Raw genomic sequence first — 15,148 nt, 5'->3', positions numbered from 1 at the left:
CCAGGTCAACTCATCTTCAAAGTTCTGTAGGAATACTCCTGGCATAATCAGATTTTCCCAGGTAGAGTCAACCTTTCAAAATACATAAAAAGTATAATGAGTTGTCCTGACCCCTCTACTCCTGCCCTCACCTTTTTATTTGAGATTTCTTTACGTTACATTTCTCTTTCCTACTATAGATTACTTAACAGGCCTTTCTGTCTGGTCTCACCTTCCCTAATCAGAAATGTAAACAAGATTGTCCTTTAAAGTCCTCTTATCACAGATATACACACACAGCATGATCTGCTGTTTGCTTGTCTCTAGACAGTGAGGGCCAACTTTCTCACTTTGTCTTCTGCACACATCCCTTTACCCACTTTCTCTACAGCCATGAATTCTCATCCTTCCTGAGTCTACACCACGTAGAAGATACCTGCTAGAGCATCTCATTCTCTAGTGTACAATGGTTACTTAGTAGTTTTATCCTAGAAGCCTGCTGTCTTTCATTACCGTGTTCCTGGTTCCAAGACAGCATGAAATCAAATGCTGCTCAATGTAAAGTTGCTTGAACAGCACTTTCACTATATGGTGAGGATGGAAATCAGAGGCCAGATGCTGTCACTCCATGCTTCTGCTAGCTCATCAGTTCTCAGATGTTATCATCATCATGCTTTTATGGTAAACATTGATAAAAAGCATATAAACGGGCAAATGTTTTTGTCTAATATATAACATTTCTGTGTACCACATATCTGGCTTTGCCTATATACACATCATCTTACCTCATACAAGGCACGGAGAATAAACCCACAGCCAGAGATGCAAGAGCTCAGTTTCTTATCACTTCTCTACAGAACCCAGTCGTGTTTACATCTTGAAAACTGCTTCCAAAAATAAAGGGGAGTTACAGAGCAGACAGTCTAAGAAGGGTGACACACACCTGTAGGTCCAGTACTTAGTGCCCCGGACACATTTCAATGACAACACTAACAGGTTTACATGAGGTATTTCAAAGTTTATCTTTACTTACAGTCAAGGAACTATGAAACCCCATTTTTCCAATACCATAAGCTAGTAAGAAATTGTCACAATTTTGGAACTAGCTTTATCATTATGGGTATAAAAAAAGTAAAGAGGTGATAGCCTCAATTAAAGTGTGGCAACTTTTCAGCATTCAATATTTGTTATATTGTTACACAGTTAACTAAAAGATAAAAGCTAGAAGGACAGCTTCTCCTAAGAGCATTCTTATTATCTACTTCTAAAGAACATGAGAGCTTAATGAGATCATTTGGAAATTTTATTTATTAAAATATCAATGATGAATTGTTCCGTTTCTGTTCAGAACACACTAATACAAGCTGTTCCTAATACATTTTCTCATTTCTTATGATCAATGCTTTTAGGGCCTTGTTTAACAAGAACAAAATACTTTCTAATAGAGGAAATTAAGAGGTATTATAGAAGAGTTGTAGAAAACATGAATAAATCAGAGGTAAATATTGTGATTTTTCAAGCAAAGAAACTGATATAACAAGTCACCTACAAAGCAACACAATGACTTGTTACTTAGTGCCATCGAGTCCAAGGTTCCTGTTGTTTCTTAGACCAGAGTCTCCTAACCAGACAGCACACATCCAACACTCTAACGTGACTACAACCACGAGACAAGCTCTCACGTTGTAGTTCAGGCTTGTCTCAAACTCACTGTGCAGCTCAAACTGGTTTCAAACCCATGATCCTCTGCTTCTGCCTCAACATCTCAGGTGCAGGCTATCAGACGAGCTTGACTAATAAAAGGAAACAGTTCTGTCACCACAGTTACTGCTAACAATATGCAAGCAGTTAAGTTTCCCACATAGATGATAGGCACATGCCAACTCCAACATACTAAATCAGAAAAGGCAGGCATGGGCAGACAGTGATTGGTAAGAGAACTGTTACTTCCGATATCCAATCTTGAGATTCTCAGGGTCCAGGGACAGAGCTAAGAAATGCACATTAGTAAGTGCTTCAGTATCACATTTGTCATTTTTGTATGTAGAGATGTTAGTTCATGCCACACTGCTCTCTGCTTCTCTACACACACACACACATGCACGCACGCACGCACGCACGCACGCACTGCTCAGAAATTAAGAATAGTTTGAATATCTGAAAACAACCTTGTGAGGACAGTGATGGTGTATGTTAAACTGAAAGTAAGCATTAACATGTCTGGTGTCCAAGGTCTTGTATCTCACAGAAAGTCAACAGACTTAGGAAATCAGGTATTCCTATTTAAAACAGAACTCTGATTTTTTTTTTTTAAAGTCTATTTCCTAGCTTAAGTGCATTTACAGAATATAGTATAAAGTACTGGTTGGGTACATTATCACCAACAATTTTATCAATGATTTCAGGAGTACTCCAAGCAACAGCCATTCATACTCAGTACAAGTTGTGGGATGGAGAAAGAGTAGGGTAAAAGAGGTAAGGTAACTAGTTATATCACATAGCTAAGAAAATATCAGAAGTTATACACTCTAGGAACGATAGGAGAATGGGCTCCAAAGGACTGACATATTACAATTTTAAAGTCAAGTTAAAATCTCTGTATGCTGAATAACAAGGGACCCTCCGTGTCTCATCTCTCACTGTCAGTGAGTGTGGAGTTTACCCCAGGGTAGACCAAACCCACAGAAAAATTGCTAAGCACACTAGAGACGTGCAAGCAGCACATGGTGCCTTTGCCTCAGGGCCACTCTGTATGCTGTAAACCAAACGCTTTGGCCTGGCTTAGGTGGAACCTTCTCTGGGATGAGAAAGCTATCTGGATCATGCGGTCAGTACAGTGCAGCTGCCGGTCAGATGGCAGACCCACCCATTCCTGAATTGTAGAGTTTCACACGGCTCACCTGAGTCTCCTGCTGGAGAACCCCTACTTCCCCTAAGTCACTACAGAAAAAGCAGGCACTATTTACACTGAACCCACACCCTTTCTCAACAAAAGGAATATGTCTTGCTGTAACATAGTAAAATGATTACTTTTTTTCTTTTTTTTTTTTTTTTTTTGAGACAGTCTAGCCTAGAACTCACTATGTTGCCCAGGCCAGCCTGGACCTTGTGGCAATCCCCCTGCCTCAGGTTCCTGAGTGTTGGCATGAGTCACCATGTCCAGTAGGAAATGAGTGTTCTGAAACCTCACCATACCCATACTTAGAAACACAGTATGAAATACACTCTGGAAAAGATTTTGCCATTTCTGGCAACTCAGTCAGGTGGAAATATCTTTGCTGTGAACACTGAAAATACGCTAAAGATGGTCCTTGGTTATTCTGGACTGCAGTCCAGTATCTAAGTGAAAACTAGAACAACCATGTAAAATTTACGAGTGCAGAGACTTGCACTGGAAAGCCCAAACCTATAAACTCCAACTGTCACCAGGACTTTTGCAGTGTCACTTCTACTGTCATGTACACAAGCCAAGTAGAGACCACTGCTCATATCTTAATCATAAACATTTCTTCTTAAAACAATCTTACAGTCTGATTTGTAACTATGGTTGAAATATTTCTCTAGAGAGGAGCCAAAGAAAGAAAATCATTTTACAAAGAAAACAGTGCTTTGTCTTAAATATCCTGGCAAAGCGGGAATAAAACAACGATCAAAATAGGATTCACATTGGCAGTAAACTCACTATGGACAGAGTGGACCTGACTGGAGGGTATTTACAAAGATTATAGAAGGCTCTGACCCGCCGGGTAACTCATAACTGAGGCTTTCAATTTTTACTTTGTCTCTATATTCAGTAGTTTCAGCTGAATAGTCTGTAACTTTATGATGGATGCTACTCAGTGTCTGCATACAGACTGATAAATAGTATAAGCAATATTACATAAATTATCACTTAGAGAACATTCCCAGAATAGTAACTGTGAACAGAAACTGAAACATCTTAGCTTCTCTTTTTCTCTTCTATTTCTAAATTATTCTTTTTAGGAAATCACTGCAGACAAAATTTAAAGTAAAAATGCCAATTTTATAAAATATGACCAAACAAAACCAAAACCAAAGTAGGCTGTCTGAGTGGATTTCAGCAACCACTGCACAGACCTCAGCACAGCCAGTGTCCATGTCCTTGCCAGGACAGCACTGAGCTCTCTCACACACAGGAGCGAGGAGGCAGCCAAAGCATGGAAGCCACGAAGACCGCTGGAGGACAGTGTGAAGGAAGGGTAAACTGAGGCTGAGACTCCAAGAAGGTGAGCTTAGCACGAGGCAGGTCATCTTGCAGGGAGTCTAAACATTAATTAGCACAGCTGCACTCAAGGAAGAGCAGACTGCAGAAGTCGCTCTTCTCCAGACAACACACGGGTAGTAGAGGGCAGAGTGGTTTTTCACATTTGAAGAGCTCTTCCCTGGGGGAAACCAGGGGAGAGGAAAGCTCACAAACTCAAAGATGAAGTAAAATGGATTCAGAGTTCATATTAACAGAAAAAAGAAAAACAAAAAACAAAACAAACCTTTAAGGAAAGACGATTTCCCTTGAAGGAAGAGTAACCTTCCTAAAGAACACCTACAGCGCTGTGCTGGCAGCTGTCCCACAGGATCAGACCACTGACCCGAACAGTGGACTGCAGAGGGCTATCTAGACTACAGCCAGAGGAAAGCAGCAAGAGCTTCCACTATCAGGCCAACCCTACCCCAAGCCCACCACGGCAGCAGCTGCTCCTGCACATGCATGCCCTCGGGCATAGGAAGCGGCAGAAGCAACAGGGACAAGTCCGAGTACAAAAGCAGCACTGGAGACTCTCACCCTTCCACAGCCAGGGCAGCTCAGCAGGAGAGCAGGCCTGCTCAGCCTTGACTAGATCAGGGAAGCAATGCTCTCCCTGGAGACTAAACATGGATCTACTGCTTGATATTTTGATAATTATTTAAAAAGACAGTCACTGTTGCAGCCCTGATAGCTCTCTTCCAGTATTCTTAACCATCAGATGTATTTTGGGGGAATATTTATTCACATAATTTTGCTTAATACAGTTCTTTCTACAAAGACTGAATTTAAAAGTATCCATAACATGTTCAATTACAGTAACAACACATTAATAAATTATAAATTAACAAAATCTTTATATTTGCTTAAAAAATCATTTATCAAATGCTAACTTCCAGATTATCTGGAAAACTAAAGATGCAAGTTGCTAGAAATCTGGCATCCCAATTAAATTCTGATTTTTAAAAGTATATAAAATGTCCCTCAAATTACTCCAAGTCCCACTGCAGAAGTGTTTATTTCACCCTTTTCATAAGGTATGACGTTTACAACTTGCTAAACATTTTACCCAAACATAGGGAGCCTGCCCGGAGATGCAAAGCACAATGAAGTAATTACAGGAAAGAACAAGGACACCTGGTAGGACAGAGTCGCTGGGCCCCAGAGGAGGGACCATCAAATATGGACTTCTCAAAGTTGCATAGCTGCAAGATGGTCACTGCTAACAAGCTACTGCAGTTTCCTTTTAGAAGAAACAATGTATTTCAGAAACTGCAGTTCAGTAGACAGTTCTACATTTAATTAACTAAATGTAATTATGTAACTTGATTTACTCTTTGGATGGCATTTTTATAATATTAAACCTTTAATTCAAACTACTAACATATTTTAGCTCTCCAACCCAGAAACCTACTTTTCCACACATGGGGGACAGGGAGGGGGTAGGGGTGGGGGGGGAGGGATGTGTGTGGAAGAACTTCAATTATACTCTCCATTCACAGAATATTATACTGCTTTGATTACATTTCTTGGTTTCACATTGAAGAGTTTGTAAGAAAGAAACTGTGTGGTTTTCAAGATAAGAATAGGTGAATGCAGAAACATTATGTTCGGGAAAATAAAAAGTCCCCAAACTAAAAAAAAAAACAAAAACAAAAACAAAAAAACAAAACAAACAAACCAAAACCAAATACACTAAAACAGCAGCTCTACAGAACTTAATAAAAAGTAAATCAACTTTGAAATGAGTTAACTTTGGCGTCTGAATACAAAATGTTTATCAGTGTCATCTATGCAGTGACTAGTACAGGATGTGCAGCATTTTCAAAATCCCTGTGTGTCCCTTTTATGCAAGTTTGGTACGCTGAGTTCTGTAGTTCCTGTCCTTCTCTGGACTACCCAAGTGTCCCAGAACTCAGATTCTGGCTGAATAAGCCTGCAGTTCTCATTTTCTTCCAGAGACAGATCTTCAAATCTTCTAGATTTCTTAAGCATCTTGAAAAGACAAGAAAACCTGTATAAAAATAAATTATTCTAAGTCATGGTCAATAATAGTAATGCAAATAGAAATACAATATCCACTATCTCATGAGCATTGCTTTTATCACTGTAGCCTTTCATACCTCCCCTTTTACTGCCTCAGAAATTTATAAAACGATTCTGGAGAACAAAGCAAGAAACAGTCTAAAAAAATATCAACAAAAACTTAAGTCAACCTTCTCCACAACAAATGTTAAGAACTAAGTACACATAGACACCCTCTCAAACTTAAAATCATCTCCCCAAATCAAAACAGTAAGCAACTTCGTAATTCATCAACACTATGCATCTTCAAGTCTCTATTTTGAGTTGGTAATTAAATTCTAATGCCGAAACATAATGTGGGGTCTCACTACTTTAAAAATTTCCTTCAAGCTTTTGGACCCAGCCTCTGTTGGTTTAGATTTCTGCACGCACTTGAGTAGAAAGAGCAACCTAACCCCGGTAATTTCATTTCAAAGCTCAGGTGGCACCTGCAGGGCCTCTAACAGGAACGAACTAAGATGTTAAGAACACAGAGATGCTGTCTGAGGTTAACAGAAAGATGCTGGTGGCTATGAGACAGGGTATGTCCCAAAAATCCCATAAGCTTTCTGTGACACCAACAAAAGTTTTAGTGTTGGGACCATAAACGAAGATCCTAGGTTTGGCTGCAATCTCAGTGTTTATTAATCTCCAACACAGCAACATCAGGGTCTCTCAGGGCCACTAGACACTTTTCTGCCATCCCAGGATACCCTAGGAGCAGTCATCAAAGCCGCTGTCTTCTGGCACCTTGATCTACTTGCCTCTGTATAGAACTGTGATTTTGTTCATCAGCCATTTAAGGTACTGTGTTAGGCTACCTTCCCTGCGCTAGTAGACTAAAAGGAGCACATTCATCCACAGGTTAAAAGTTTAGGGATGTATTTTAGTATATTAAATACAAAGTTAAAAATACCTCCCTTTTAATATAGCTCAGGCTGACCTGAAACTTCTGCCCTCTTGCCCAGCAGCAAACTCTTATTTTATTAGCCCTGGTTTTCAGTATATCTCTTAAAATGCTTCAGTAATTTTCCATAACTGTATTGACCCAGACACAGGGCAACATTCAGCAGCATTTCAAAGCATCCCCCTCATCCAGAAAACATTTTTTTTCCATGCTGGGGACTCAGCTCAGTGGCCAGTGGAGCCACATGGCCAGCTCATGTAAAGCTTTAGGTTCAAGCTCCAAAACACCCACCAAACTCTTTATCAGGGCTGCGGATGTACCTCAGCCTAACTGCTGGCAGGTAAAAGACTTCCAACATCGGCAAACAAATAGAATCTCTACCTTTCTAACAGTGAAGTAAAACCACAGATGAACACGTGCCCCAGGACAACTTCACCATATCCCACTGCTCTGAGCTAGAGAAATCTTACTATCCCATCTTTACTTAGGATCCTACTAGGTTCCCAGGCGTTGGTCTTTTCATGCTCCAGGCTCCCAGTGCCTTTGCTTTCACATGGACACTGCTGGGGTCCTCACTTCTCAATCTGTTAACCTTAAAATTATCCTCATTGGTGCTGAAACCAAGTTTCTCGAATACATCACTTCAGTGCCTAGACTTCTAGGCTAAAGAGCAAGAGCTGCTAGTTACATTATTTATGTATTGTTTGTGGAGGCAGGGCACGTGTGTGGAAGTCAGAGAACAAGAGAGGAGAACTGGTTCTCTCCTACCATTCGGGTCCAGGCTTTCAGTCTTGGTGACATCACTTAAACCCACTCTCTTAGGGTTATCACTGCTGTGATAAAATACCATGACCAAAAGCAATTTGGGGAAAAAATAGTTTATTTATTTGACTTGTACTTCCATATCACTGTTCATCATCAAAAGAAGTCAGGGCAGGAACTGATGCAGAGACCATAGAGGAGTACGACTTACTGGCTTGCTCAGCCTGCTTTCTTATGAAACCAGGAGCACCAGAATAAGGATGGCCTCATCACAGTGAGCTGGACCCTCTTAGATCAATCACTAACTAAGAAAATGCCCTATAGGCTTAGTATATACAGCTTGACCTTCTGAAGGCATTTTTTCAATTAAAGTTCCCGTCTGTTGACCCCAGCTGTGTCAAATTGACATAAAACCAGCCAGTAGCACCTTCCTAGCCTAAAGAGCAAGAAATGATCAAATTGAGGAAGTGTGAGGAAGGCAGCGACAGGACCTCAGAACAACACTGCTGCCCTCCAGTTGCAGTCACAGTGTGGCCCTCTGCTTCTGGCTGCAGCGCAGGGCTCCACTGCCCTGATACCTTCTTTAAATTACCTTATGGGATATGAAAAAAGAGATAGTCATGGGTTTATCTTTAATTTATTAAGCACTAATAAACTATGTCAGCAGAACAAAACTGTATTACAAAGTAGTATTTTGGCTTGTTAGTGATACAAACATCTTGCAGTGTATTAAGGATGGGAAGGAGACTGCCTACGATGATACAGCTTTGGAAGGAGCTGCTACCTAATCATCTCAAAATTGCTAAACTATCGTCAGCGTCAGAACACCTAGGCTCAAATTAGCACCAATAGACTCCGTGCCCACCACCAGTCAACTTCCCATGCACTCTAACATGCTCATTGTGTGACGGGGCCGTAGTGCTCGCAGGGTCACTTTAACACCAGGCGAGTTACAGGCAGAAGACAATTTGCAATACCAGCCCACAGTACTCAATGACCAGAAAACAACTGGAACGGTGCTCATGCATGTAGAGTGAATTCTCTTTGCAAGCTGGGACTTGAAGAGTGCCTTGCTTTTCTTCTTCTCTTTCATGTGTGAGAATGTATGTGTGCATGTGCTCATGTGTGGGAGCCAGAAGTTGACAACTTGGGTCTTCCTTAATCACTCTCTACCTTATTTTTGTTAGTCTCTTACTAAATCTGGAGGTTGCCAACTAGGCTAGATTAGCTGGTCAGTAAGCTCCAGGGATCCGCCTACCTCAGCATTAGGACTTCAGTGTGTACACTGGCCCAGTGCTTTGTACATGGGTTCAGATCTGAACTCAGGTCTTTCATGACATACCCTTGCTCCTCTTTCCTTAAAGCACATGACTCAGATGTAAATGACATACAAAAAGTTGTGCATATGCCATTAATTGGATGCTTTGTAAAATCATGGGACTTAACTACTCTGACCCTTCAAGAATTCTTCCAAGACAATGTGGTCATGATATATACCTCACTGTCTGTCTGCTTCCCTCCAGCATTAAACCTGAATTAAACAAACGAATGTGGTGTCAAGAACCAAGAGTGTGCTAGTCACTCAATGCCTAACCACACTCAAGAAGCCAGAATAACCACTGGCCTTTCTTTTCTGCTGTTCTTTTGGGAGTAGTTCTGGGTATTAGGAATTAAGCCCAGGACTGGGATAGTTAAGTGTGCATTCTAACACTGGGCAAGACTCTTAAGACTCCATAGTGTATCTTTAAATATGAGTTATTATATAGTAGTCTTACAAAATATCTAGAAAACACATGTACATGCCCCCACACACATACGCAATAAAAAAGTTCAAAAAAATTGAAGATGAAAACAGTAATCCAAAATAACATTTTACAAATCAATTAAAACAAAAAAGGGACAATTACCCATAACACAGGAATCTGGTGTGCTTAATCCGAAGGGTGCTCTGGACAAGATCTATTTACTTCAAACCATTCATCTATGCAGCTAGAAAAGAACAAAATTAGCAAAGTGTAAATCCCATGTATACTTACATCCTAACAGTTAGAATAAAAATACCTACTACTTGACTTTACTGTCATTGGAGGTGAGAAAAAATTGGTATTTTTACTGATTACACTTAAAAGAAAGATGTTAATTACACTTCAGTTATTCTACATTATTAAGGGGGAAATCCTCACAATTATGCAATGAAGTACTTTCAACTTTAAAAAGGAAAAACGATTCCCTTAGAGAACTATCATTTCATCAGTATTTAAAAATCAAGTCAGAGCTGGAAAAATATTTCCTTTTCAAAACAGTTACATACAGGTCTGCTCAGGTTGTCTACCAGTATAATAAAAATGGATTTAAATTTTTTGTTCTTGACAATATTGCGTATCATTTTTAAAAAGTCCACATTTCTATATAATTACTGAACCTTTTATTCTACCCTGCTCTGAAATCCATAGATACACAGAAGAAGATACCATTTATAGAGCGCTCACGAGCTTACTGGAAATCATGTATAAGATTCCTCTTTCTTTGGATTTGTGTATGTTGTGCATACATGTATATACATGTGTGCATACATGTGGAAGCTAAGCACAACCTTGGAGGGCATTTATTCAACAGGGCCTCTCACTAGCCTGGAATTCACTAAGTGAGGTAGTGAGGCCAGCAGAGCCGTGAGTCCCAGGGATCCGCCCCCTCCCACCCCAAGCACTGAGGTTATAAGTGCTGGTCACCACACTCGCTCTTTTTTTGTGGGTTCCAAGGATTAAACCCAAAGACCACATCCTTGCAAGTTAAGCACTTTACTGAGCTACCTTCATAGCCCATAATTATCCCTAATATAGACCTGCACTGCCCAAAGCAGAAGTCGTCTAGAGTCATTAATTAACAACAGAATTCCGTTTCTCAGCCCCATTTCGAGTGTTCACAATAGTGATGTGTGCAATGGCTGCTCCACTGTCAGCAGAGATGTAACACATTCCTCTCACTGTGCAAAGTTCAAAGTCACAGAGCTGTGCAAACAGACAATCAATGTCTTCCAAGAACAAGTAACCAGCAGCTTGTAAGTCACTAAAACAGGATTCAAACTGCTCAGTGTTCTCACTGGGGGCACATGTGAATTTCTGCTCATAAAGTCCAGTGAGCTAACCCTGCAGTGGTAACTGAGGAGACACCATTCCTATACACCAACAGGGTGGCTCTACAGGTGACAGCACCAGAAATAAAAGGTAAAGGAAGTATGTCAATACTTCCAAATGCTTTAGCAACTTCTGATACCACCACAATATTTAATCTAAATATCATACCCCAATGTGATTACAATGTGTTTTCAGTCTGGTGTGTACCACTGAACTGTGAAATATCTCCCACCTACATCTTAAAACAAAATGCTACAGCTGTGGTTACAACTCATGTGGTTTTCAATGGGTTCTTACTTTATGGCCATGTAATCTGTGCAGTTAAGTAACTTCAGAACCATTCTCATGTAAACTGATATCAATCCACAAAGTTTCTACTGTAAACTACTTCACTGGTTGTTTAGACTGTGACACATCCTTTCTCCTAGCTGCTCCACCAGGAATTCAGTATTCAGTATTTCTGAATATATAGTGTTACCCTATATTTAAAAATTTAAATTAGTGCTACCATAAATATTATACCTCATTTGCCTTCTTCATAAATGCTTTTAAATTTGTATTTCATTATATAATTATATAATAATAGCACATGATCTTGATGCCAAATAATCCCAGCTGTTTGGCTGCTGAGATAGGAGGATGACAGCTTTAAGGCTAGCCTAGAAAGCTTGTGTGAAATCCTGTTTCAAAATAAATAATGACAAAGAGTATATCACAATTTATCTATTATTTTACTATAGAAATTCTCAGTTATCTATAGTCAGCCTCTGAAAGGTCAAACAAAAAATATAAATTAATTCTGTCATTAATTATAGTTTGAATTGGCTTTGTAAAGTCATAGTGAGGCTTTCTCGGTGCTGGCTCACATTCGGGTTTAGCTGCCTTATTCCTTTCCCCTCCAATAATGGGCAGTAGCAGCTTTCTCTAGACTTGTTCTGCAGAACAGACTTGAGAGTAGAAGGACCAGCTTGTAACATGTAATAGCAATTACAGATGCCCACCACCAACTATACTGATCCTCTTTTCTGAATTGATTGCTAACAATTTTTTACTTTCAAAAATATTTTATTATAATTTACTTACTTATTGTAGGGGGAGCTTGTGTGTGCTTTGGTGACCATGTGGTGACCACAGCCTACAGGAACAAGTTCTGTCCATCTACTTGAATGAAGATCCTGAGGATCAAACTCAGGCTTGGGGCAAGTACGTTTGCCCACTGAACTATCTCAACGCCCCCACCTCCTTTGGTCTTCTTCTTACAGATTTCCAAAAGGCTACTATTATTGAGGTATCTCAGTGTGTGTGTGTGTGTGTGCGTGCGTGCGTGCGTGTGCGTGTGTCTGTCTGTCTTTCTGTCTGGTGTGGGGTCAGGGTTTCTGAAGTAAAGCAGGTATTGTTATATTCTATGCTGATCACAAATTAAGAGTTCTTTCTGCTTCAGTCTCCTAAATACTAGCATTACAGGTAGACAGCACTATGCCTGGCACTATGCATGCTTTTTAATAAAAACTTTTCCACCAAATCATAAACTAAAAGTAACAAGGTTTGATGGTTAATATCAGATAAAGGAAAACCATAACATATTTTGTTACCAGAACAAAAACATGTTGATTTCTAATAAATACTGTAGTTTTGGATTATTGATGAGTTTAATATCACATATAGTGAAGGAAGAATCCAGACTGATAGGCCATGAAGACTAAAGCCAATCACCTAGAACTTAGAACTGTGACAGAGCTCTTTAGAACCACAGAGCCTGATGGAGCTCTGGGCAGGGCCGTGGGGATGAGTGCCCTTCCACACTGCAGTCCTGAATGGCCTGTTCTCACCTGCAGCCGTTACACAGTAGCACTTATGCTGGACAAAGTATCACATGGACAGAGTATTTCCATGTTACTATATCATCCTGTCTCCAACTGCCAACTACACACGTTATCTGCTGCAGCATCTGACTGAAGAACTGCTGTTCTATTTCAAACATAAAATGTTGTCAAAGCTCAGAGCCATTTCTACTATTTCTACCTCAAATGTAAATATGCTACAATTTGTAACAATTTTATCAATCTTCTAAGTTTATTTCTTAACTCTGAGTAGGTGGACCATATATGTATATGAGCTCCTGGATGTCAGAAGAGGGAGGTGTTAGAGCCTCTATAACCAGGATTACGGGAGGCTGAGAGCTACCATGTGACTGCTGGAAACTGAAGCCAGTTTCTTAGCTGCTGAGCCATCTCTGAGCACACCTTAAGCTTATTTTGGAGGATCTAGCTTAAACAAAAAGAAAGTTCTTATGAAAAGGTAAAAAAAAAAAAAAATCCTCATTTTTTTCTCTACTTCCTTAGATTTTGAATTTCACATGTATTGCAGAGACAACCTAGAATGTTTTTCTATTTCCTCTTCACTAAACTTTTAATTTTTTTTAAAATTATCTTTAATCTTTTTTTTACAGTCCACTTGTTATCCAACTCCCAGTCTGCCTCTGACAGTTCTTCATCCTATTTCTCACCACCCCGAACCCTTCCTGTTAGCATTCTGTCTAAGCTCCACCCCCAGTTACCTGGCAACAGTCAGGTATGCCTGACACTATAAAAGGAGTTGCTTGCTCCCTCCTCATTCTCTTGTTCTTGTTCTCCCTTGCCCTTCCCCTCTTCCCTTTTGTCCCTTCTTCCTTATTCCCCTCCCCCCTTCCCTCCTCCTGCTCCTCCTCTTCCTCCTCCTCCTCCCCTTCTTACTCCTCCTACACTTCTCTCTCATCTCTCTCTCCCTTGTCTCTTCCTCACATTAAACCTTTCCATGTGGAACCATGTTGGCCTGGTGTGGTTTGTCTGGACGCTAGCCAAGATTTCTACCCCAACCCCAACACCCCCCCAATCCCCCCTTCACTAGTCCCTGGGGCCTCAAGTCTCTTGAGGGTTAGGTGCATCTTCTCGCAGAGGCCAGACCAGGCAGTCCTCTGCTGTATATGTGTGTGGGGCCTCTTATTAGCTGGCATGTGTTGCCTGGGACAACCTAGAATTTTTATTTTAAACTTAAAAATAGGATTTCAATTCCTTTTTTGTATCTATAACTAATTGGTCCCCCCCACCAACTACCAGAAGCTTACTCCGTCTACTATACTGTAACAGTACCTCTAGTTTTTTTTCATTTACTTAGGTTTTATTAGTGCTAACATTTCCCAAATTTTAACCCACACTTAAATCCTCATAACTAGATAAGTTTACCCTATTATCCTTACCTTAAACATTCAGACAAGGAAATCAAAGCCCATCTAAGATCACACAGTGAGTTAATCAGTGGAAGGACTGATAGTCCTGATTTCAGCTCACATGTCCCTCAGTCTCATTCTGTGGTCCCCTCACGCAGGCTCATGTGTGCATGGACTCAGTTCTGTCCTTCTATTTCTTCATGTCTTAGGTCATGTACCAACAGGATCATTCTTCAGGAGTATGCTCACTGCTTTTTTTATTTTTGGCCCTTCACTTTTAGTCTATATATATTTTTAGAAACACTGTGTCCAGTTGTAAGAAATTAAGATTTGATTGGGGCAGCATTAATTATATAGATTAATTTGGGTATAAATATTATTTTATAATCCTGAGTTTTTCTATACCCAATATGACTTACATGTATATTAATCTTTGATACCTTATGTTTCAATAACTATTGGGTAAACATACAAACATATACATTCATCAGACTGAACCACGGGGCTGGGGATGCAGCTTAGTGGTGAAGAACAGCTCAGCACGAGTGTAAGACCTGAGTTCTCTCTCCAGTACTGACAAGTGAAAACAGATGCTGAAAGTTGGAAGCCAGACACAGTAACACATATCCCAAATCACTTGCTCTCAGGAGGTCGAGGAAGGACACAGTTGTGAGAGAAGTCTAGGCTACAAGGACATTTTGAAGCTATGCTATGCTATACAGCTAGATTCTACCTGCAAAAATAAAGTCAAAACTTGGCAAGCTGTAACTGCTTAACATTCTTTGTATCTTGACTCATTTGTTTTTTAGTCAGGAATTTTTTTAAATAATCAAGAT

The 15,148-nt window shown here is 40.1% G+C and overlaps 1 protein-coding gene across 3 annotated transcripts in view; it reads right to left on the bottom strand.

Annotated features, from left to right (window-relative positions):
* Positions 1–1,269: 1,269 nt before the first annotated feature.
* Znrf2 (zinc and ring finger 2) overlaps positions 1,270–15,148 on the bottom strand; it is an 83,458-nt gene continuing 69,579 nt past the window's right edge. The window contains exons 4-5 of one of the 3 annotated variants that reach the window (NM_001108628.2): positions 9,881–9,962; positions 1,270–6,254 (exon numbers count right to left, since the gene is read on the bottom strand). In NM_001108628.2, coding sequence (NP_001102098.2) covers positions 9,905–9,962 — 58 coding nt within the window. In that variant the 3' untranslated portion in view covers positions 1,270–6,254; positions 9,881–9,904. Of the gene's footprint in view, positions 6,255–8,073; positions 8,566–9,880; positions 9,963–15,148 lie in introns of those variants that run through there. The other 2 variants (XM_039107798.2, XR_010065675.1) reach the window with 2 other exon arrangements.

Source organism: Rattus norvegicus, chromosome 4 (genome assembly GCF_036323735.1).
Source record: "Rattus norvegicus strain BN/NHsdMcwi chromosome 4, GRCr8, whole genome shotgun sequence".
NCBI lineage: Eukaryota > Metazoa > Chordata > Mammalia > Rodentia > Muridae > Rattus > Rattus norvegicus.
Note: the sequence above shows the minus strand (reverse complement) of the source record. Positions and strands in the feature narration are given on the sequence as shown.